The sequence below is a fragment of the Salvelinus sp. IW2-2015 genome, linkage group LG28 (genome assembly GCF_002910315.2).
Source record: "Salvelinus sp. IW2-2015 linkage group LG28, ASM291031v2, whole genome shotgun sequence".
In the NCBI taxonomy this organism is placed as follows: Eukaryota; Metazoa; Chordata; class Actinopteri; order Salmoniformes; family Salmonidae; genus Salvelinus; species Salvelinus sp. IW2-2015.
In genome coordinates this window covers 2,107,527-2,129,456 of record NC_036868.1, presented here as the reverse complement: position 1 = coordinate 2,129,456, position 21,930 = coordinate 2,107,527, and the positions used below count along the sequence as shown (strand labels likewise).

The 21,930-nt window shown below is 42.3% G+C and overlaps 1 protein-coding gene across 1 annotated transcript in view; it reads right to left on the bottom strand.

Annotated features, from left to right (window-relative positions):
• Window positions 1-21,930, bottom strand: part of plekhg3 (pleckstrin homology and RhoGEF domain containing G3) — a 64,684-nt gene that overhangs the window by 8,803 nt on the left and 33,951 nt on the right. The window contains exons 4-16 of the mRNA XM_023973880.2: window positions 15,825-15,894; window positions 15,627-15,673; window positions 14,523-14,673; window positions 13,677-13,808; window positions 10,027-10,209; window positions 8,924-9,016; window positions 8,085-8,171; window positions 7,958-7,991; window positions 6,691-6,792; window positions 6,284-6,316; window positions 5,260-5,270; window positions 4,264-4,629; window positions 2,972-3,085 (exon numbers count right to left, since the gene is read on the bottom strand). Coding sequence (XP_023829648.1) covers window positions 2,972-3,085; window positions 4,264-4,629; window positions 5,260-5,270; window positions 6,284-6,316; window positions 6,691-6,792; window positions 7,958-7,991; window positions 8,085-8,171; window positions 8,924-9,016; window positions 10,027-10,209; window positions 13,677-13,808; window positions 14,523-14,673; window positions 15,627-15,673; window positions 15,825-15,894 — 1,423 coding nt within the window. The remainder of the gene's footprint in view (window positions 1-2,971; window positions 3,086-4,263; window positions 4,630-5,259; window positions 5,271-6,283; window positions 6,317-6,690; window positions 6,793-7,957; window positions 7,992-8,084; window positions 8,172-8,923; window positions 9,017-10,026; window positions 10,210-13,676; window positions 13,809-14,522; window positions 14,674-15,626; window positions 15,674-15,824; window positions 15,895-21,930) is intronic.

The following is a 21,930-nucleotide window of genomic DNA, read 5'->3' as shown; positions in this document are numbered from 1 at the left end:
TTATGGCGGTTTTGGAGCAGTGGCTTCTTCCTTGCTGAGAGGCCTTTCAGGTTATGTCGATATAGGACTCGTTTTTATTGTGGATATAGATACTTTTGTACCTGTTTCCTCCAGCATCTTCACAAGGTCCTTTGCTGTTGTTCTGGGATTGATTTGCACTTTTCACACCAAAGCACGTTCATCTCTAGGAGACAGAACGCGTCTCCTTCCTGAGCGGTATGACATCTGCGTCGTCCAATGGTGTTCATGCTTGCGTACTATTGTGTGTACAGATGAACGTGGTACCTTCAGGCATTTCGAAATTGCTCCCAAGGACGAACAAGACTTGTGGAGGTCTACAACTTTTTTTCTGAGGTCTTGGCTGATTTCTTTTGATTTTCCCATGATGTCAAGCAAAGAGGCACTGAGTTTGAAGGTAGGCCTTGAAATACATCCACAGGTACACCTACTATTTGCTCAAATTATGTCAATTAGCCTATCAGAAGCTTCTAAAGCCATTACATAATTTTCTGGAATTTTCCAAGCTGTTTAAAGGCACAGTCAACTTAGTGTATGTAAACGTCTGACCCACTGGAATTGTGTTACAGTGAATTTTAAGGGAAATAATCTGTCTGTAAACAATTGTTGGGAAAATTACTTGTGTCATGCACGAAGTAGATGTCCTAACCAACTTGCCAAACCTATAGTTTGTTAACAAGAAATGTGGAGTGGTTGAAAAACTAGTTTTAATGACTCCAACATAAGTGTATGCAAACTTCCAACTTCAACTGTATACAGGGTATTTGGGAAGTTTTCAGACCCCTTAACTTTTTCCACATTTTGTTACGTTACAGCCAATTTTCTAAAATGAATAAAATATTTTTCTCCTCAATCTACACACAATACCCCATAATGACAAAGCAAAACTGAAAAAAAAATAAAAATGTAATATCACATTTTCTTTAGTATTCAGACACTTTACTCAGTACTTTGTTGAAGCACCTTGGCAGCGATTACAGCCTCGAGTCTTCTTGGGTATGACGCTACAAGCTTGGCACAGCTGTATTTGGGGAGTTTCTCCCATTCTTCTCTGCAGATCCTCTCAACCTTTGTCAGGTTGGTCGGGAGCGTCGCTGCACAGCTATTTTCAGGTCTCTCCAGAGATGTTCGACTGAGTTCAAGTCCGGGCTCTGACTGGGCCACTCAAGGACATTCAGAGACTTGTCCCAAAGCCACTCCTGCGTTGTCTTGGCTGTGTGCTTAGGTCATTGTCCTGTTGGAAGGTGAACTTTCATCCTAGTCTGAGGTCCTGTGTGATCTGGAGCAGGTTTTCATCAAGTATCTCTCTGTACTTCGCTCTGTTCATATTTCCCTCGATCCTGACTAGTCGCTCAGTCCCTGCCGCTGAAAAACATCTCCACAGCATGTTGCCACCATCATGCTTCACCGTAGGGATGTTGCATGGTTTCATCAGACCAGAGAATCTTGCTTTAAGGTGCCTTTTGGCATACTCCAAGCGGACTGTCATGTGCCTTTTACTGAGGAGTGGCTTCCGTCTGGCCACTCTTCCATAAAGGCTTAATTGATGGAGTGCTGCAGAGATGGTTGTCCTTCTTGAAGGTTCTCCCATCTCCACAGAGGAACTCTAGAGCTCTGTCAGAGTGACCATCGGGTCTTGGTCACCTCCCTGACCAAGGCCCTTCTCCCCCGATTACTCTTTTTTGCGGGGCGGCCAGCTCTAGGAAGAGTCTTGGTGGTTCCAAACTTTTTCCATTTAAGAATGATGGAGGCCACTGTGTTCTTGGGGACCTTTTAAAGCTACAGAAATGTTTTGGTACCCTTCCCCAGATCTGTGCCTCGACACAATCCTGTCTCGGAGCTCTACGGACAATTCCTTCGACCTCATGGCTTGGTTTTTGATCTTACATGCACGGTCAACAGTGGGACCTTACAAAGACAGGTGTGTGTCTTTCCAAATCATGTCCAATCAATTGAATTTACTGCAGGTGGACTACAATCAAGTTGCGGAAACATCTCAAGGATGATCAATGGAAACAGGATGCACCCGAGCTTAATTTCAAGTCTCATAACAAAGGGTCTGAATACTTATGTAAATAAGGTATTTCTGTTTTAAATGTGTCATTATGGGGTATTGTGTGTAGACTGATGAAGAAAAACATTAATTTCATCAATTTTAGAATAAGGCTGTGATGTAATAAAATGTGGAATAAGTCAAGGGGTCTGAATGCTTTCCGAATACACTGTATATGTGTGTGTGTGTATATATATTTAGTGGAGCTTGCATTCAATTGCCCCTACCTGTTGCACACAAAAAGCTTCCATTCCCTGTCACAAAGAGATTGATGGCTGATTTAAGATGACGTTGTCAACCATGTTACTTTATTCGGCATAGAGTATTTTTTATACATAACCTCAAGATGGGAGGGAATATGTGTTTTTTTTTTAGGTTGAAAATGTGCTCTTTATGACAGAATGTTAAAATGACGTGAATCCCCCCCCTAGCCAAGTTAGGCTACTCAAAAGGCACCTAATTGTTGGAGCGACCCACCTATAAACCTCACCTGATCTACAGTACCATTTTATCTTCCAGATTCTGACACGTTATGTTGCTGTGACAGAATGAATCTGAAGCAGAACGTTAGGTTGGACAGAGCTTCTAATCTGAGAGGCAAGGTGAAGTATTTTGGAAGAGACACATTGACCCAGACAGGCCACTTCTACTGCCATCATTCGATGGAAGACATCAGTCAAGACAGATGGGCACAACGTGTCACTGAATAATGTCAGCGGCACTGGCTGAAGCAGGGAAAGTGGTGAAGACAAAAGCCAGAAATTCGAGACAGATGAAAGTGGAGTGGACAGCAGATGAGTAATGTTTTCCCTCCATCCCCAAGATGATGTTTGATTTTTCACAGTTTCAGACGGTACAGTGAGGAGGCACAAACACCAACCAGCTCTGTCACTCCTTTACCTTTTCCACGATGGAGGTGCTTTGCTCTGTCTCTGACTGTAACACAGGACCAGATGAAATCCCATTCTCTTTGTAAGACCCATTCTCCTCAATTACATCGTCTCCCTCTTCATCCTTCAGGAAGAAAAATATATATTTAGAATTAGCTTCCTAACCTCAGCCAAGACAGGGCTAATGCATCTTGATAAGCAATAATACAACATTTGTCTTCAAGATTGTTTTCATAAAATTGTATAAATTGCCAATAAATCAGTTATTTTTGACCCTATAGTCTTATAGTCTCAAATTACTTTAATTACAAGAGTGAAAAATGATACCGGTCTGTTTGAGATGTACATAGTAAGAATGGGACTCATTATTTGAGTCTGAAAATACAGACGGCAACACATTTGGAAGGGGATTAAAGCCAGGTAAAGCCTGTGTTGTGAATCAGCAAACTTCATTATCAACAGCCCGCACAAGATTAGTTGATCAATCCCAGCAGACATGCAAATCAGTGTTGTGTTAACAGACGACGCTAATGTCAGACTGACACTCAAGTAGAAGCAAACGCTTATTTTAGTTCAGCATAAATAAACAGACAAATAAGAAAATACCGGGGGGATGTTTTTAGAGACATAGCTGGTTTAAACAGGACACTATGCATGCAGAACTTCTTCAGGACTGGTCAGTAGTTTAGAGCACAAACAGAAAGGGTGACACCTATTTTCTTAGTATGTACCTGTCCTGGGAGCAGTGTCAGAGTGAGACGTTGGAGCCAAGGTTTGTGCTAAACTGAGAGATGAGGGCAGTTACCTACCCTTTTTAATTCCCTTTTTAAATTGAGAGATTCACAAGAGGCAATGACAACGACATTGTAAATGGCAGCAAAACAACAAATGGTCATTTTGTCAGTTAAATAGAAATTAATAAGGTTCCATTCGTCCCCTTGCTTTTGCAGCACCGGCAGTCACTCAAACATGCACAAAGCACAGTCAATCAACATAAGCAGCGTTAGAGGTGCTCCGGGAGTATGACGATCATGCATCTATTAGTCTAACGCAGTCGAATGTAGAAAGCATTGAGACAAAGAGCATCCATGCTTAGACGGAGCATCATTCATAAAAGTCAGTCGCCGTTTGCAGGATACGAATAGCATTGACATGGGGTTATCCAAGACATTAGTAGGTTATGACTGACAAGACTCTGGGCTAGACTAGGGTGGACCAACGTGGCCAAGCTGGGGACTGGAGGGGGGTAGCTACAAAGCTTAGAAGAAGAAGGAAACCCGATGGTGGCAGCTAGAGCCTCACCGTTGTGACCCCCATGGAAAGCAAAGCCCTGGCTCTATAGTGCCAGCAGGAGATGGCGGCCAGCATGGAACTGGCAAAGTCCTCTACCTGGTCTTCCTCCATCAGAATATCATCCGAGTCACATTCCTCCCCCAGAGTCGCCCTGCCCTTGTGGGATGCTGACCCTGTCCTCGGCTCCTCAATGTCACTGGGGCTTAGCCTCTCAAGAGAGTTCTTCCTAAGGCCCATATCCTCCTCCTCTTCTTCCTCCTCCACACTAGGCCTCTCAGCCTCGGACTCGCCTAGGCTCGAGCCCAGGGTGCTGACACTAGCGGCTGCCTGAATGGAGCGCGGGTCGTCTGGTAGGGCCCCTTCGCTGTCTGCGTGCTGTAGCGTGAAGTCACACAGATCACACAATGCATTTTGTCTGACGAACCACCTCAAGACCTATTCAGTAAAGCCTGTTGGGTATCTCCACACACTCAGCAAATACCATGGATTGTGTGAAAACATGAGTCCTATTACAAAAATCGTCTCATACCCACATGTGGTGACATTATAGAGCTACAATAAATCCCAGACAGAGCAACAGGATGGTTCCTATTAAGACCCCTAGGGTGCCTGGGAATAAGACACTAATTGCCAATTGACAAGACACATGCATTTCACATTGAGTTCAGAGTTCCCCCCACCTTTGGATAAGACACTGCATGGAGTGAAAATGTAATAGAATTCTGTTAATTTGTTCTGAAATAATCATGAGAAAGCAACCATTGAGGGCAGTTCCAAAATATAACATTTAATTTCCTGAATTGAAGCCCACTAAATTAAAATATGTCAATCTCCAGATGTACGTTTCCTCTCACTTAAGAAAAAGCCTTCCTTTCTATGTTAGCCATCTTTGAACGACATGTTAACCGTAAATTCCCCTCGGCTTTGAGAGCAGAGAGAAGTGCAGCATAATAGGGCACGTGTTTGTTATCAAGGACAATTTAAAATGGATCACTCTGGGCTTACCTTGAGGACGGCTGTAGGATCCCCACCGATAACAGGACAGGTGAACAAGGGAAGATAAATATTTAAAAATGTTTAAGAAAAAGGGACAAAGAGAAAAGTATTCAGTCAATTGTAATTAAACAAGTCTATGATAAGCCAAATCAAAATGCACGCAATGACTATGATACCTCCCTGATAATGAAATTGCGTTCTCTTCTCCAATGAATTAGTCTAATCTCCTTAGACGAAATCTTGCCAAAGATTCATATGACTGACAGTTCCATATTGAGTTTGGAAAATTAATTAGTCAGTCTGCAATCTGACATCATTGTTTGCTTGGACTAAACCTAGCTCACTGTCACACCACACAAGGTGCATGAGAAAATAACATGGATAATGCTAATGTCACATTTTTCACTAAAAAGTCTGAATCAATCGAATGGGCAAGAGACACTGATCGGCGCTCCAAACCACATTTAACTACTAGAAAAGAGTTGGAGACACTCGATGGAGCAACCAAGCGGCTTTTATGCTCTCATTTCAGAGGGAGAAGTAAAAGACCGTAGCTTTTGTTCTCCCCAAAACGAGGACAAAAGGGCTTTCCTTTTACTGCTACCCACAGTTCCTTTGAAGCACCTGCTGTGTGATGGTCCCTCATCACAGACTGGTGGAGCAGTGTCAATTTTTATAGTGCACAATGTCTTTATGTGACGTATTGTTTTATTAATGATGTAGACTATTGTTTTGTTGTGATGTGTTGTTTTGTTTCAGTTTGGACCCCAGGAAGAGTAGTGGCTGCCTTGGCAGGAGGTAATGGGGATCCTAATAAAATATGAAATACTAGACATAGAATCCACCATTTGCACCAACATCATAGGAGATGCACATTTTCTCAAGCCAACCCTTTTATATTTGGTTACCAACTGTGACTATTACACAGAGGAAGTAGGTTCTGAACAGTCACAAAAAGGTTCTCAGAGGTGTTTGTCATAATGGCTGATGATGACATATGAAATTGGCTGGGATGAAAGCCTGGTGCCCTTACCTTTGGTGTTCTTCAGGATCTGTTTGGTCGGTTCTGAGGGAGAGAAATAGACAATGAGCAAATCTCAAAAGCGAGCCACTTCAGACAGTCCCCGCCTCATCACGATTCAAAACTGCATGGATGGTCATTGTCAAATCCTTTTCAGTGAGATACAATATTTGAGTTATGTAAATGTGACACGTAAAGCCAAATCTGAATCCAGGCTAACAAAGCATGTAGAGTAACCGTTAGCTACGTGACTGACACACAATTTGAGCATTGGCCAAATCGGATCTAAATTTGAAAACACTAGAGTCATAATATGTCTCCCCATATAATTTCCATGTACTTTCACATACACAATAGTGAATGGGTTTGCACATCAAATAATAGATATTTGAGTTTCAGGACTAAAGTTGGGTGCTTACCTGACTGCCGTCGCCCCTGACGACCTTCTCTGGGAAACTCGTCTGATATGCAGGAAATGGCCTTTTTCATTCTCTCTGGACTGTACCGGAACTTTGATGGGTCTTTTAGGCACAGAGACAAACAACATGGGTTAACAGACTTACAAATCATGAATCACACCTGATGAACTTATAGTATAATGAATGACATCATGATCCAAGAAAAACAAATACAAAAATCTTGAAAAAAAAAATTCAACTGACGCATGATGCTCAATCAACTCACTTTCCAATATTATTACAGTATGTGGCTTTTGTATATAATTAATACATATATTCATGTCCATTTATTCTGGTCAAGTACTAATGAAGAGGCCTTTTAAGAGGAAGCAGTCTGAAATAATAAATACACAGCGACTGCCATTCCATCATTTCTATAACATTTATTAATAAATAACTTATCTATACTGAACAAAAACATAAAACGCAACATGTGAACTGTTGGTCCCATGTTTCATGAGCTGAAATAAAAGATACCAGAAATGTTCCATATGTACAAAAAACGTATTTCTCTAAAATGGTGTACATCCCTGTTAGAGAGGATTTCTCCTTTGCCAAGATAATCCATCCACCTGACAGGTGTGGCATGTGAAAAATCGGATTTTTACACAGGTGTACCTTGTGCTGGGGACAATAAAAAAGACAGCTCTAAAATATGCAGTTTTGTCACACAACACCACAGACTGCAGCAATGCAATGTCCACCAGAGCTATTGCCAGATAGTTTTATGTTAATGTACCATAAAACTGCCTCCAACATTGTTTTAGAGAATTTGCCAGTCTATGAGCTCCATATCCGGCTTCTTCACCAGCGGGATCTTCTGAGACCAGCCACACAAAGCTCTGATGAAACCAAGGAGTATTTCTGTTTGTAATAAAGCCCTTTTGTGGAGAAAAACTAATTCTGATTGGCTGGGCCTGGCCAACCCACTTGGGAGCCAGAACCACCCATGGCTGCGCCCCTGCCCAGTCATGTGAAATCCATAGATCAGGGCCTAATGAATTGATTTCAATTGACTGATTTCCTTATATGAATTGTAACTCATAAAAAACTTTGAAGTTGTTGCATGTTGCGTTAATATTTTTGGTCAATATATTAAAAGCATCCCTCTCCGCCACTCCTAAAAATAAATCAACTTCATTCCGATGTTGCTTGGATGTAAAAAATATGCTGGATAGATGGGGTGGCTGGGCAGTAAAGTGCATTAATAATCACTGCAAATACTCACAAATCGAGTCCATTTCTAAGATGGCCTCCTTTGCCTGATAAAAAGAAACACAAAAACAACTGTCAGCTATCCTCCCTTAGATTACCCCCTTCCCTCTTTAATCTTAGCAATAGCACCTCATGTGTACCTTCTGAGGGATGATGGCTTGATGGTTTTCTAGAATGATCCTTTTGATGTGATGGGCCCATAGTTTCCTCTCTTCCACAGTCTTGGCCTGAGGGTAAGAGAGTTGGAGAGGAGAGGAGGGGTGAGAGAGGGGGCAGGTAAGTTCCTATGCATTCCCACAGAGAATTCACTGCAGTAAGAAAAACACCAAAAACAAAGACAGTTTTATGGCTATGATAATGATGGTGATTATTTGTTTTGGCAAAAACCAGGCCAGTACAACAGTACACCTAAATTCTACAGGTGCAGGTTCTTAAGAACAGCAGGGCTGTATTTCAATCTAGTCTACATTATCACACAACAGGAACATCGCCTGCAAGGTGGGAGTTGACCTACTTTAAATATTCATACAGTTGTATTATCAGAATCAGCCATGAACACACACACACACACACACACACATTACTATCCTTGTGGGGACCAAACAAATGATTCCCATTCAAATTCCTATTTTCCCTAACCTAACCCAAAAGCTAACTCATAACCCTGACCCTTAAGTCTAAAATTGCCTTTTGTCCTTGTGGGGACCAGCGAAATGTCCCCACTTGTTAGTTTTCCCCCTTATTTTACTATCTTTGTGAGGACGTCTGGTCCCTTCAAGGATAGAAAAACCAACCCTGCCCCCCACCCCCCCCACACAATACTGTAATCTGATTCACATGCTACACAGGGTTAACTATGGCATTCATGATTCTAAAAGTCCACTACTAATGTGTCTTAATGTTCTCCTACCATGTCTGAATTCCCATTAATTAGCCACTGTGGTAGTGTGCGGTTGGTTGAGAGGTCTCCCTCACTCACCTGCACTGTGTGGGGCTGCTTGGGGTGCTTGTAGTGAGTGACGCTGAAGCTTAGAGAGTCCTTGGCACTCTCGATTAGCATGAGGGTGGAACACTGTAGCCAAATGAAAAACGAGTGAAATATAGTTAAGAGAAAAGATTGGTCTGCACTCAATAGGGAAAATTAGATGTAATACTAAAGTATATTAATGAATTCAGTGTGTAGGGGACACTGATGAACACTTTGGCATATCAAACCCAGTGTCACCAGAAAGATAGGAAAGACAAACGTGACATATCAGGAAGTTGGAAGAAAGTTAGAACAAAAATATTCATAGAGCACAGAAAAGAACCGAGTCCGTCATTATCACTGACGCAGGAAAGGAGTAGATCAGCTCCAGTCCTACTACCTAATCTGTCATTCATCATCAGGAAAGGAGTAGATCAGCTCCAGTCCTACTACCTAATCTGTCATTCATCTCAGGAAAGGAGTAGATCAGCTCCAGTCCACTACCTAATCTGTTCATTCATCATCAGGAAAGGAGTAGATCAGCTCCAGTCCTACTACCTAATCTGTCATTCATCATCAGGAAGAGTAGATCAGCTCCAGTCCTACTACCTAATCTGTCATTCATCATCAGGAAAGGAGTAGATTCAGCTTCCAGATCCTACGTACCTAATCTGTCATTCATCATCAGGAAAGGAGTAGATCAGCTCCAGTCCTACTACCTAATCTGTCATTCATCATCAGGAAAGAAAGGAAACGACGACAGGAAGCTAGTTTAGACCAATGGGACAAACCACAGATAAGACAAAACACACTCAGCTCTGTTTTTCAATTGAATTAAAATTCAATTCGTCTTCATTAATCCCCTTAGGGACCATTGATAAGACATTATCAGAGTACAAGTGCTAATTTACATAAATCTCCAAATAATGAATACAATAAATGCAACACAGAATACAATACATTACTTTTTGCCATTCAAACTGTAAGTGATTGGAATATAATGGAGACCTTTTTACAAGGAAAAAAATCGGATTTGAAAGAGAGAAAAAAACGCAGGACAACAGGGTTGACAAATCCTGACCCCCTATCCCTTGACCCCAGCAAGCAGCACTCACCGAGATGAGGGTCTTGAAGACGTAGTGCTCTCCTCGGCGCCTGGTGATGAGGAGCATGCGGTCGAAGAGGAAGAGTGTGCGCTCGTTCTTGGCCCGGTGGACCTTGAAGGTGCCCTCCAGGACCAGTTCCCCGTACGTGGTCAGGTCCGGTCCTTTCCAGTTGATCAGCAAAGACTGGACCTCCTGGACAAGCCAACACAGATGAGGTGATATTTATTAAACACCCAACAGCAATAGACATCATAGGGTGAAAAAGGTATCATTGTGGCACAAGCCATGTTAAGCAATTCATTTCCCCAAAATGCTCAAGGGTGTTTCTTGAAGGTGTGCAATTATAGGAGTATTGAGTTTAGCCAGGTTGATGGGGGGTATTTTGGGGTTGTTGGGGGGTGTTTTTGTATTGTTGGGGGTATTTTGGGGTTCGTTGGGGGGTATTTGAGCAGTGAAGGCTCGTCAGAGGTGGAAGGGAATGACCATCACAGGAAGGCCAAAAAGATCATCAAGGACAACAACCACATGAGCCACTGCTTGTTCACCCCACTATCATCCAGAAGGAGAGGTCAGTACAGGTGCATCAAAGCTGGGACAGAGACTCAAAAACAGGCCATCAGACGTAAATAGCCATCACTAGCTTGCTTCCGCCTGGTTACGCAACCCTGCACATTAGAGCTTCTAAGGTGAAAAAAAACTGCTTCTATGTCAAGACCATCAGACTGTTAAACAGTCATCACTAACATAGAGCGGCTGCTGCCAACATACAGACTCAAATCTCTGGCCACTTTAATAAATTGACCACTAGTCACTTTAAATAACGCCACTTTAATAATGTTTACATATCTTACATTACTCAACTCATATGTTTATACTGTATTCTATACCTTCTACTGCATCTTGCTTATGCCGCACGGCCATCGCTCATCCATATATTTATATGTACAAATTCTTATTCATCCCTTTACATGTGTGTGTATCAGGTAGTTGTTGTGAATTTGTTAGATTACTTGTTAGATATTACTGAAGGGTCGGAACTAGAAGCACAAGCATTTCACTACACTCGCATTAACATCTGCTAACCATGTGTATGTGACCAATAACATTTGATTTGATAGAGGCTTCCCCCCTATATACATAGAATTGGGATCGTTGGCCACTTTAATAATGTTTACATAATGCTTTACTCATCTCATACGTATATACTGTATTCCATTCTACTGCATTGGGGCGGCAGGTAGCCTAGTGGTTAGAGCGTTGGGTCAGTAACCGAATGGTTGCTGGATCAAATCCCCAAGCTAAAAATCTGTCGTTCTGCCCCTGAACACTGTTCCCCGGTAGGCCGTCATTGTAAATAAGAATTTGTTCTTAAACTGACTTGCCTTGTTAAATAAAGGTTAAAAAAACAACCAAAAAATATATTTTTTTGTCAATGCCACTCCGACATTGCTCAATCTAATATTTATATATTTCTTAATTCCATTCTTTTACTTTTAGATGTGTGTATTGTTGTGAATTACTACAGCACTGTAGGAGCTAGGAACTCAAGCATTTCACTGTACCCGCAATAACATCTGCTAAATATGTGTATGTGACCAATAACATTTGATTTTAAGCCACTCCTGCGTTGTCTTGGCTGTGTGCTTAGGTCATTGTCCTGTTGGAAGGTGAACTTTCATCCTAGTCTGAGGTCCTGTATGATCTGGAGGAGGTTTTCATCAAGGATCTCTTTGTACTTTGCTCTGTTCATCTTTTGCTTGATCCTGACTTGTCTCCCAGTCCCTGTCACGGAAAAACATCCCCACAGCATGATTCTGCCACCACCATGCTTCACCATAGGGATGGTGTCAGGTTTCCTCAAAACGTGACGCTTGGCATTCAGGCCAAAGAGTTCAATCTTGGTTTCATCAGACCAGAGAATCTTGTTTCTCATGGTCTGAGAGTCCTTTAGGTGCCTTTGGCAATCTCCAAGCGGGCTGTCATGTGCCTTTTACTAACGTCTGGCCACTCTACCATAAAGGCCTGATTGGTGGAGTGCTGCAGAGATGGGTTAAGGTTAGGGTTAGCCTTCCAAAAGGATCTGCACAGAGGAACTCTAGAGCTCTGGCAAAGTGACCATTGAGTTTTTGGTCACCTCCCAGACCAAGGCCCTTCTCCCCCAATTGCTCAGTTTGGCAGGGAGGGGGGGGGGGGGGGGGGCAGCTCTAGGAAGAGTCTTGGTGGTTCCAAACTACTTCCATTTAATAATGATAGAGGCTACTGTGTTCTTGGGGTCCTTCAATGCTGCAGAATTGTTTTGGTACCCTTCCCCAGATCTGTGCTTTGACATAATCCTGTCTCGGAGCTCTACGGACAATTCCTTCGACCTCATTGCATGGTTTTTCTCTGACATGCACTGTCAACTATGGGACCTTATATAGACAGTTGTGTGCCTTTCCAAATCATGTCCAACCAATTGAATTTCCCACAGGTGGACTCCAATCAAGTTGTAGAAACATCTCAAGGATGATCAATGGAAACAGGATGCACTGAGCTAAAAGTCGAGTCTCATAGCTAGGGTCTGAATACTTATGTAAATAAGGTATGTTTTTTACATTTTTAATACATTTGCAAAAATGTCTAAAAACCTGTTTTTGCTTTGTCATTATGGGGTATTGTGTGTAGATTGTTGAAGACCTTTATTTATGGAATCCATTTTAGAATAAGGCTGTGACCTAACAAAATGTGGAAAAAGTCCAGGTGTCTGAATAGTTTCCGAAGGCTCTGTAGTTTGAGGTTAATAGATCCTCCAAACAGAGTTAAATACATAATCAAGCCTAACTGCAGATGATAAACAAATATATTCCAACAAGCTCTGACCAGTAAATAGCTGGCCCCATGAGAAATTAGCCTAAGAACCCATTGTAGTCGCTGTTTATTTTAACACGACCTTTGACGACAAGCTCCCATGTATTGCCCTGCGAGGGCTACTCTGTGAGGGTCTCCCGGGGTTGGCTGTGCCATGTTGTCTCTGGTCAGAAATGTTGTACACTCAATCTAGTTTAACAAGAGAGGAGAACCATGGAGGGTTTGTAATTGATGTTCAGAACATTGGGATGTGTTCCAAATGGCACCCTATTCCCTTTATAGTGCACTACTTTTGACCAGGACCCCTAGGGGCCTCTGGTGAAAAAGTAATGCATTATAGGATATGATGTGCCATTTGGGACAGAGCCTCTTTACATGCACGGAGCTGACCTGCCTAAATGAAATGTAATAACAGCACAACATGACACAGGATAGCGGCAGGTAGCCTAGTGGTTAGAGGGTTGGACTAGTAACCGAAAAGTTGCAAGATCGAATCCCCGAGCTGACAAGGTAAAAATCTGTCATTCTGCCCCTGAACAAGGCAGTTAACTCACTGTTCCTAGGCCGTCATTGTAAATAAGAATTTGTTCTTAACTGACTTGCCTAGTTAAATAAAGATAAAATAAAAAAATTAAAATAAGGATCAGACGGCCAGTGGGTTTAAATGTTTATTAATGTGGGAGGGGCTTATTCACATTGATTACACAGGGTGTGAAAGATGGTGTGTGTGTTCCGCTCTGTGTGGCAATCGTTTCGTAATTGTCTCAGAATATGTTTATATGGTTGTTTGCATGAAGGAGGCGTCTGCTAACCTGCAGTCGAACGGCGTGCTCGTGCTTCCTCTTCATGTCGTTGATGTACCAGGCCACGCCTGTCATGGTGTAGATGGCTTCCTCCACTACCTCATAGCCCTCCTCTTCTGGGTCAAAGTGCTTGGCTATCTCCTGCAGAAGGAACACAATAGTTATTTAAACTAGTGCACTTCCCACAGACATGGCTCTTTAGTGAGTTGTTCTGTTTGTTCTAGTAAGAAGTTGAACCTACGGTGTCAATATATCTGAATCATTTCAAGCTGCTTTGGAGAACACGAGTTGGTTCCTTCAAAAATGCATCCTTTCTTCCTCCCATTCTCAAGAGTAATTACTGATCTGACATGGCTGGATAGGGGAAATCTATGAAGTGGAAACCCATCCTTACACCTATCAATTTGTGTCAGATCAGTGATAACTTCAAGGGAGGGTAGGAAGGAAAGATGCATTTATGCATTTTAAAAGTATTTGAACCAGGATGCTATGGCAGGGCATTCCTTGGGTGGTTAGTTGGAGCAACTGCCTGGAGCAACTGCCTGGAGCAACTGCCTGGAGCAACTGCCTGGAGCAACTGCCTGGAGCAACTGCCTGGAGCAACTACATGGAGCAACTGTGGTACTTGATGATCCTCTCAACAGGCTGTATTCCAATGGTATTAGTGCTGATCAAGGACCTGTCCAAATAATTGTATTATTTGTGATCTAAAAAGGCAAAACTGATCCTAGATCAACACTCTTCTCTGAGACGCTTTGTGGGTATTGGCCCTGATCTAGGATCAGGTCGCCCCCCTGTCCATATACATCTTATTCATTATGATCTAAAAAGACAAAACTGATCCCATCTCTGTACCTGAAGCAGTAGGTGGTACTTGAGGATCCTCTGTACAGGCTTGAGCAGGTAGGAGCCCAGGGGAAGGGAGCGTTTCAGAGAGGCCTGCCGCTCCCGGAACAACTTGGCCAAGGATTTGTTCCTCATGCAGTCTGTCAGAGCAGCCACAGAACTAGGTGGAAAGAGGACCGGATCAGTACTACAGAAACAGAACTAGGTGGAAAGAGGACCGGATCAGTACTACAGAAACAGAACTAGGTGGAAAGAGGACCGGGTCAGTACTACAGAAAAATAACTAGATGGAGAGAGGACCGGGTCAGTACTACAGAAACAGAACTAGATGGAGAGAGGACCGGGTCAGTACTACAGAAACANTGGAGAGAGGACCGGGTCAGTACTACAGAAACAGAACTAGATGGAGAGAGGACCGGGTCAGTACTACAGAAACAGAACTAGGTGGAGAGAGGACCCGGTCAGTACTACAGAAACATAACTATGTGGGAGAGGACCGGGTCAGTAATACAGAATGAGAGTCTAGAGGAAAGTATTGGACAATGATTGAATAATTACACACTTAGTTATGTGAATGGATGAAGCTGGTGCACATCTCCACACTTCTCTCTAGTACAATTCAATGTTTGTGTCATATTCCCCCAATTACCCATTTCAGTATGATCCTTTTCATCGGTTTTGTTTCTCACCCATTTAATTTGAGAAAATTGACTACAATTTGTACATATCTCTGGAGTGGGTTGAAAACACAACTTGTAGGTGTATAGGATGCACAGGAGGTTGGTGGCACCTTAATTGAGGAGGACAGGCTCGTGGGAATGACTGGAGCGGAATGGTATCAAACACATGGTTTCCAGGTGTTTGATGTCATTCCATTTGCTCTGTTCTTGTAGTTATGAGCCGGTCAACCCAATTTTTCCATATAACTCATTTTTTTGTGTAACAGCACAGAAAACAGAGTATACTTTCCACCACTAGGTGTCAGTAGCAGACATCCCCCCCCAATATCTCATCCACGGTTTTCTTCACATGCTCAGTCTGTTTCTGTGAACAGTTGAGCCAGTAAAAGCTGCACATGCCAGGTACACTGGCCAGCTAAGAGAGTTCACTTACTTTGGGTAGTTGGTACAGTACTGTGTATAGATCTCAAAATACTCTCTCTGAAAGAAAAAACATAATACGTTACATAGTCTCAATATTGTTCGAAAGGGAGTGTTAATCCACCAAAAATGATGACGAGTTATTGGTTTCGAGCACTGGACGAAACTCTTCATCAGGGCAGAGAATCATGCACAGCATAATAGGACTGACCTTCATGACGAAGCACCTAGCGATGGCAACAGGGTCGTTGTCACACATATCTAAGGACTGCAACAGTTCACTGCAACACAGAGGTCAGAGATCAAAGGTGAGGCCTGGTTAGAGCAAATGGCAAATTATACAGGTATGACTTTTGCAAATATGTCGCAGATATCGTAGTGCTGTACATTTCAATCACACTCGTAACATACAAACCAAAGCAGCATTTACTTCAGGCTTTGGTCGACAGTTCCCTGAAATGCTACATTTCATAATCAATACTAGAAAAAGAGATGTGGTTAAATATTGTTCTGTGTCCATCTTGTCTTCAGGCCCAAAGTTGTTTGCTCTGGAGCGTCGGGAGCCATGACCACAGGGAAATGGGCAGAAAGACAATCTTCCAGCGTTGGGAGTCCGAATCACACTGGATGTCCTACCACACAAGACACAGCAAACCCAGACCGCACGCCACACCACACGAAAGACACAGCAAACCCAGACCGCACGCCACACCACACGAAAGACACAGCAACCCAGACCAGCCAACGAGAAAAACACTCGAGAGATCCAGGCAAGAGCAACCGTATCGTCACGCTCAGCAAGGTGACGCTTGGTGGCGACACGCACCGCATAGTGCACAGCACGGAGAGACACAGCAAACCCAGACGTAAGGGGCATCACGCACATCACAGCAAGTCACGCATTAGAATAACTTCACTAACGAGACACAGAACCAGACCGGGAACGCACAAAAATCTCTGTGTGGAAGACTGGCCACTCGCAGCACGCATGGCCAACAGTAGACACCACGGCTCCAGAGACCGAAGGCCAGACTCAATTCACTGTCAAATATTGTTCTACCACACGAGACAGACACAGGCAAACCCAGACCGACGCCACAAGCCATCAGCCCTACACGGAGAAGGACACAGCAACCCAGAACGGGCACGCCTCTCCACACGAAAGAGACACAGCAAACCCAGATCGCACGCCACATTCACGCCATCCTACTACACAAGAGACACAACAAACCAGACCGGCACGCCACATCACGCCATGCTACACAAGAGACACAACAACCCAGACCGCACGCCCATCACGCCATGCCCTACTAACAAGGAGACACAACAAACCCAGACCGCACGCCACATCACAGAGGCCGGTGCCCTCAGTGCTAGCGTGCACTTTGTCAGCCACTTCAAATGGCGAAACCAAAACTTACCATCCACAACCACTGGAGTAGCAAAAACAGTCCCGGTAACGTCTATGAACTGTTACTTTGTTCTTGATTTTGGAACTTCGGTACATTGTTTGCAGGGAGCACATTTATCAATTTTGTTAGTCACAACCCCCGTCTGTGGATATTTCTTGTTTCAGGTTTGTCTGTTGATTGGAATCTTATGTTCATATGACACTATTTACAAACGTTAAGCTTTGTACTATAGAACGGTTGACTGAGGGTTTTCTTTTTTTTTTTTTTTGTTCTTGAGCTTTTGAACTTGTCAACTGCAGTGTCTAATTGTTGCATTGTTGTGTTTATTATTTTATGTCAGGTACATTATATCCTATATATAGGTGGAAGAGCTTAGGCCTAACCCAGGAAGATAGATATAGTGCTGTGGCATGGCTATGACTTCAAACATGCATTTTTTTCTTTTTGTCAGATAGGTTGGCTTACACTTGCGTCGTACTAGGGTATACAGATATAGACCGTACAGAGGGGGGTAAATTTTCATTATTTTCTATCCCGACCGCCTGGAGTCTAAATCGATTTTTGTATTATTAAGAAGAATTAAGCCATAATATTGGTTAGATTTCTAGGAGTACTCTGGATAGGCTATGAAAAAGGGTTAGTACACGTCTTCTCACATCAAGCTCAAACTGTCGGGAGTCAAGTTGGATAGCACCGGGGCTAAATATAACTACAATATATGCCTTCATACGTCAGTAGGCTGTTGCATAGCATCTGTAAAGTTCTTAATAAATGAGGCCACACATCGATACATTAAAGAAGCTCACAACTTTTTATTTTCTATAACTTTAATTTAGGTGTAAATTAATGGTCAGCTGCTATATGTTTATAGGAAAATACGAGCAGAAGAGCATAACGGTAATAAACGGCGGAGGGAAAAAAACAATAACCGCCGGCCGTCCCGTGTCCGCTCCCTGGAAAAACCACACCCTCAAAGCAAAAAATAACTAAAATAAGTTTAACAACTTCAATACAATAAATACAAAAAACAAAAACAATCCACTACACTAATAAACATAATAACCCCAAAACCCCGTAAAAAATAAAACAAACACCACCAAACCACCCACAAAGATACAAACCTCCCAGCGACCGCTACGCCCACTAACAAAACCACCCACGACTAGCCCTCACCACCCCCCCAAGGTCAACCCTCTATTCTGGACGCCTCCCAGTAAATATTTTTTTGTAGAGCAAAGATCCTATTGAAAATGAATGATCCGCGCCATTCATTCCCAGTATTCAAAGGTACCGCTTTAAAGTGGCAACAAACTGGCTGTCTTCATAAGCTATAAAAAATACATGGCTTGGATTCGCATTGCATGATCTTGAAAAATATCTGATTATCATAGAAGGTTCTGGACAGTAGTCCAATAATACAAATTAGTTGAAGACAAGCTGCCCCTGTATTGGAGAATATGTTGTTGGGGTTAAATAGTTCACCATCGTTACAAACTTGTTGTTAGATGGTTCCTCACCCTGAAAATAAGTCTGTTAGGCGCATGAAAACTGTAATCGCATAGTTACAGGTTCTTTAAACAGCACATTGCTAACTTTGCAGCCGCTAGCAAAATACAAAAAAAAATCAGTGAAGTGATGGGCGGCATGTTAATGAATTTTTTTGGTTAAATGCGCAGATTGACGCGTTTAACAAAGAACCAATCTGACGTTTGATTAAAACATTTTATAATGCTCACTATGCCCCATGTGGCATCAACCCTCACCACATATTTTTTTTTGGCTAAGTGGTAGCTAATGTTGATGAAGTTTTGTAATGGGCGTTTTAAAAGAAACTGGGTGAGGAACCATCCAACATGCAAGTTGTAATAGTGAACTTGCCCTTTAATGGACCTGCGCTCAAGGCCCCAAACGGTAGGGGTCAACTTTAAGGGAGGCCCAGGTCCATATCAAGTTCTTTAGCCATAGGCTAATACATACCACTGTTGTCGCACTTCTTTTCCGGATGAAGCGTAAGTTGCATATTTTTACTCCTACCCTATTCACAACACAAATTGTCGATACGCTCAGACACTACCCCTACGCATGAATCGTATTACAAGTTTATTTATAGTTAGCAATGATAACACAAGCAATTGGTACCTTAAATGCTTAACATGACAGTTTTCCCCATAGTAGAAAGGCGGAGAAGGAACCAAGTGTAGATTTCCATATGAGATTATACATGGTCTTTATTGTTCTTCTCTATGAAATACCCTGTTAATTAGCCCAAGCTCAAAATTACAAGGAGGAAATTTTGTTTTGTTTTATTAAAAATTTTAATTTTTTTCCAAAACGGCTCATGGGTGTACTGTAAAACATTATACAATGAAAAGTCAATCAACAACTCCAAATGTGTCAAATGCCGATTTCGAATACTATCCGGCAATCAAACCCCATTTACTGTCTACATACTGTGTCATAACCAAGATATCCGACGCTTCAAAAATTTACAAAACAGTTGACAGGAAGAAGCTGATGCTTTCCATTAGTACAACACATGACGAAGAAAAAACTGCAACTCCAGGAGGCCCTCAAAACCTGCGTAAAGAACAATGTATATATCTTTTTTTAAAAGTGTCTAGAGATGCTATTATTCACTCGTGCACCACTGAGATCCTCTTTATTCACGTCACAACTTTACAGAAACCTTATTTTGTATATAGTCATAACATATTAAATTGCTTAATTGAAATTATTTGTCTATATGACTGGACGTGCGAATGCCGTACTTTTTATTTTATTTGTTCCTTTCGTTTCGGGAGAGCAACGTGTAGTAGTTATGGAAGATGTTGTGTTATTGCCCCTAGCTTTCTGATGTGGGGCATGGCCGCCTTCTGGAGAAATTAACGCAGTTCTATAGACATGGTATGGACAGGCGGAACCACTTGTAGAACAGGAGAGCACAAAAATAACAAAAATAAAATTGAAAACAACAATATTATTGCTCCCAAAGGGTTTGAAGGAATGATTGGAAAAGGAAAGAAACAGGGAATGGTGTAGGTGTTTGGAAATGTTCCTTTCAACCTTTAATTCAATTCGCACGGTGAAGATCATCCTTGTCAGAAGGACACTAGTATCACATTTTACCCCTTGCGGCATGCTAATAGACCTAACATTCCATGACAAGTGGCAGACACACTTAATTACCAGTGGCAGTCTTCCACTGCATCACATGTTATAAACAAAGGCAGTGGGGGACAGTTTTTACAATTGTGGGGATTTTTTTTTTTAAGGGGGGTGACCTGAATCTAATCCATTTTCCATTCCTCTTTCATATCTTCCTTCGCCTTGCCATCCTCATCTTCCTTCCATTCATCGATGCTTTCCAAGCCCTCTTTATCGTCATCATCATCGTACGTCGCTTCCCTCCTCGTCATCCTTCTGTCCAGGGGACTGGTAGAGTTGAGAGATGATGATTAATGAGTTTCCAAACACACGCACAAACTAACAACGATGTTAGGCTGAAGCTTGAATACTTTCAAGTTTGGAATTGAGGCATCCAGTTGAGATGTCTAGGTGGCCTGGATATGGTTGGTCAGTCATGTTCATTTGAATGATACCCATTTTGTTAATATCTTAATTGGTCTTCTTATACTCTACAGATTTTTGAATGACTCTGCAAAATTGAATGACTATTTAATTTTATTTAAAAAAATAATAAATAAAAAAAAATCACCGTATTACAGATCACCAACCTTTGGTCTAATTCCATGGCCTAATCATATATTTTGGATTAATAAGGTTAAAACACAGTGAAAGTACTTTAGCTGGCTATCGCACGAGCACGATAGGGTTGACACCCATGGGAGTCGAAACAAAAGAACTATATAGACAATAGGCATGGAATCGATACCAGGTACATCTCTTGTAACGGGTTGGGGCCCAGATGTTCATCCTTGACGACCTATCCTAGTTTCGTCTGCGCGGCGCTGTCGGGTGTCGGACCGTGATTATCTGTGAAAACAGTCGTAGAAAGGGCCTCTTCCGTGAGTTCTTTGCGTTCTGGTTACTGGCCTCCTCATTCTTTTTTTCACGACGCTTATACATTTGGTTTGTGTTTGGCGGGTTGGCTCTGGCAAGACTTACGTCGTGAGGGGTCCTGAGATCCAAGGAAAACCACAAAATAAATTCACAAGCAAGGCAACACCATTTACATAACAAATATTTGTGGGTGCCTTTGGATTTCGCTGCAGAAGAGGCATGACATACAGGGCAAATTGAAATTGTACAAAATTTTTGTTTTATTCGAACAAATTAGACCCATGTTTAAGCTTTTTTTAAAGGGTTGCAGATTATGTGTTAATGACAGTATCACGAGCACAGAATACCAAGTTTCCAGCCTTGACTGTTCCATTGTGATTTTCCCAGTTGAGAACTTTTTTTGGGTGAGGGAAGATGGGGTCCTCGTCGTGCCCTGCGTTCCGCCAGGGTTTCCATTCAATGTGGGACGATGTGAAACTCTTCTTTGGAGAAGAGAATTCTTTTTATGTTCTCAAGAAAATGTAAGGAGTATCTTTTTCTCTGGCGTATTCTCATCGAAGGTAAACTTACTGAGCAAACATTACACTCACAAACAATGAACGCTGTGGTAACACACGTAAAAATCGCAACTGGTATCTGGTGGGTTCTGTTTTATATAGTATTATAAACGATGGCAACTAAATTTGCTTCGCTGACCGTCGCGTGCCGGGGGGGTGGTAAGCTTAAAAATAGAAATATATAAATCCTCGTGCAGAACCCCTTGCACCCGATCTTCATTCCAACCTCACGCGTTCCCGCCTCCCTGGGCAACGGTACAAACATATCTTATATCTATCGTACACTACCTAAGTGTCTGGTAACACGCGACCGATAGATATGAACTGT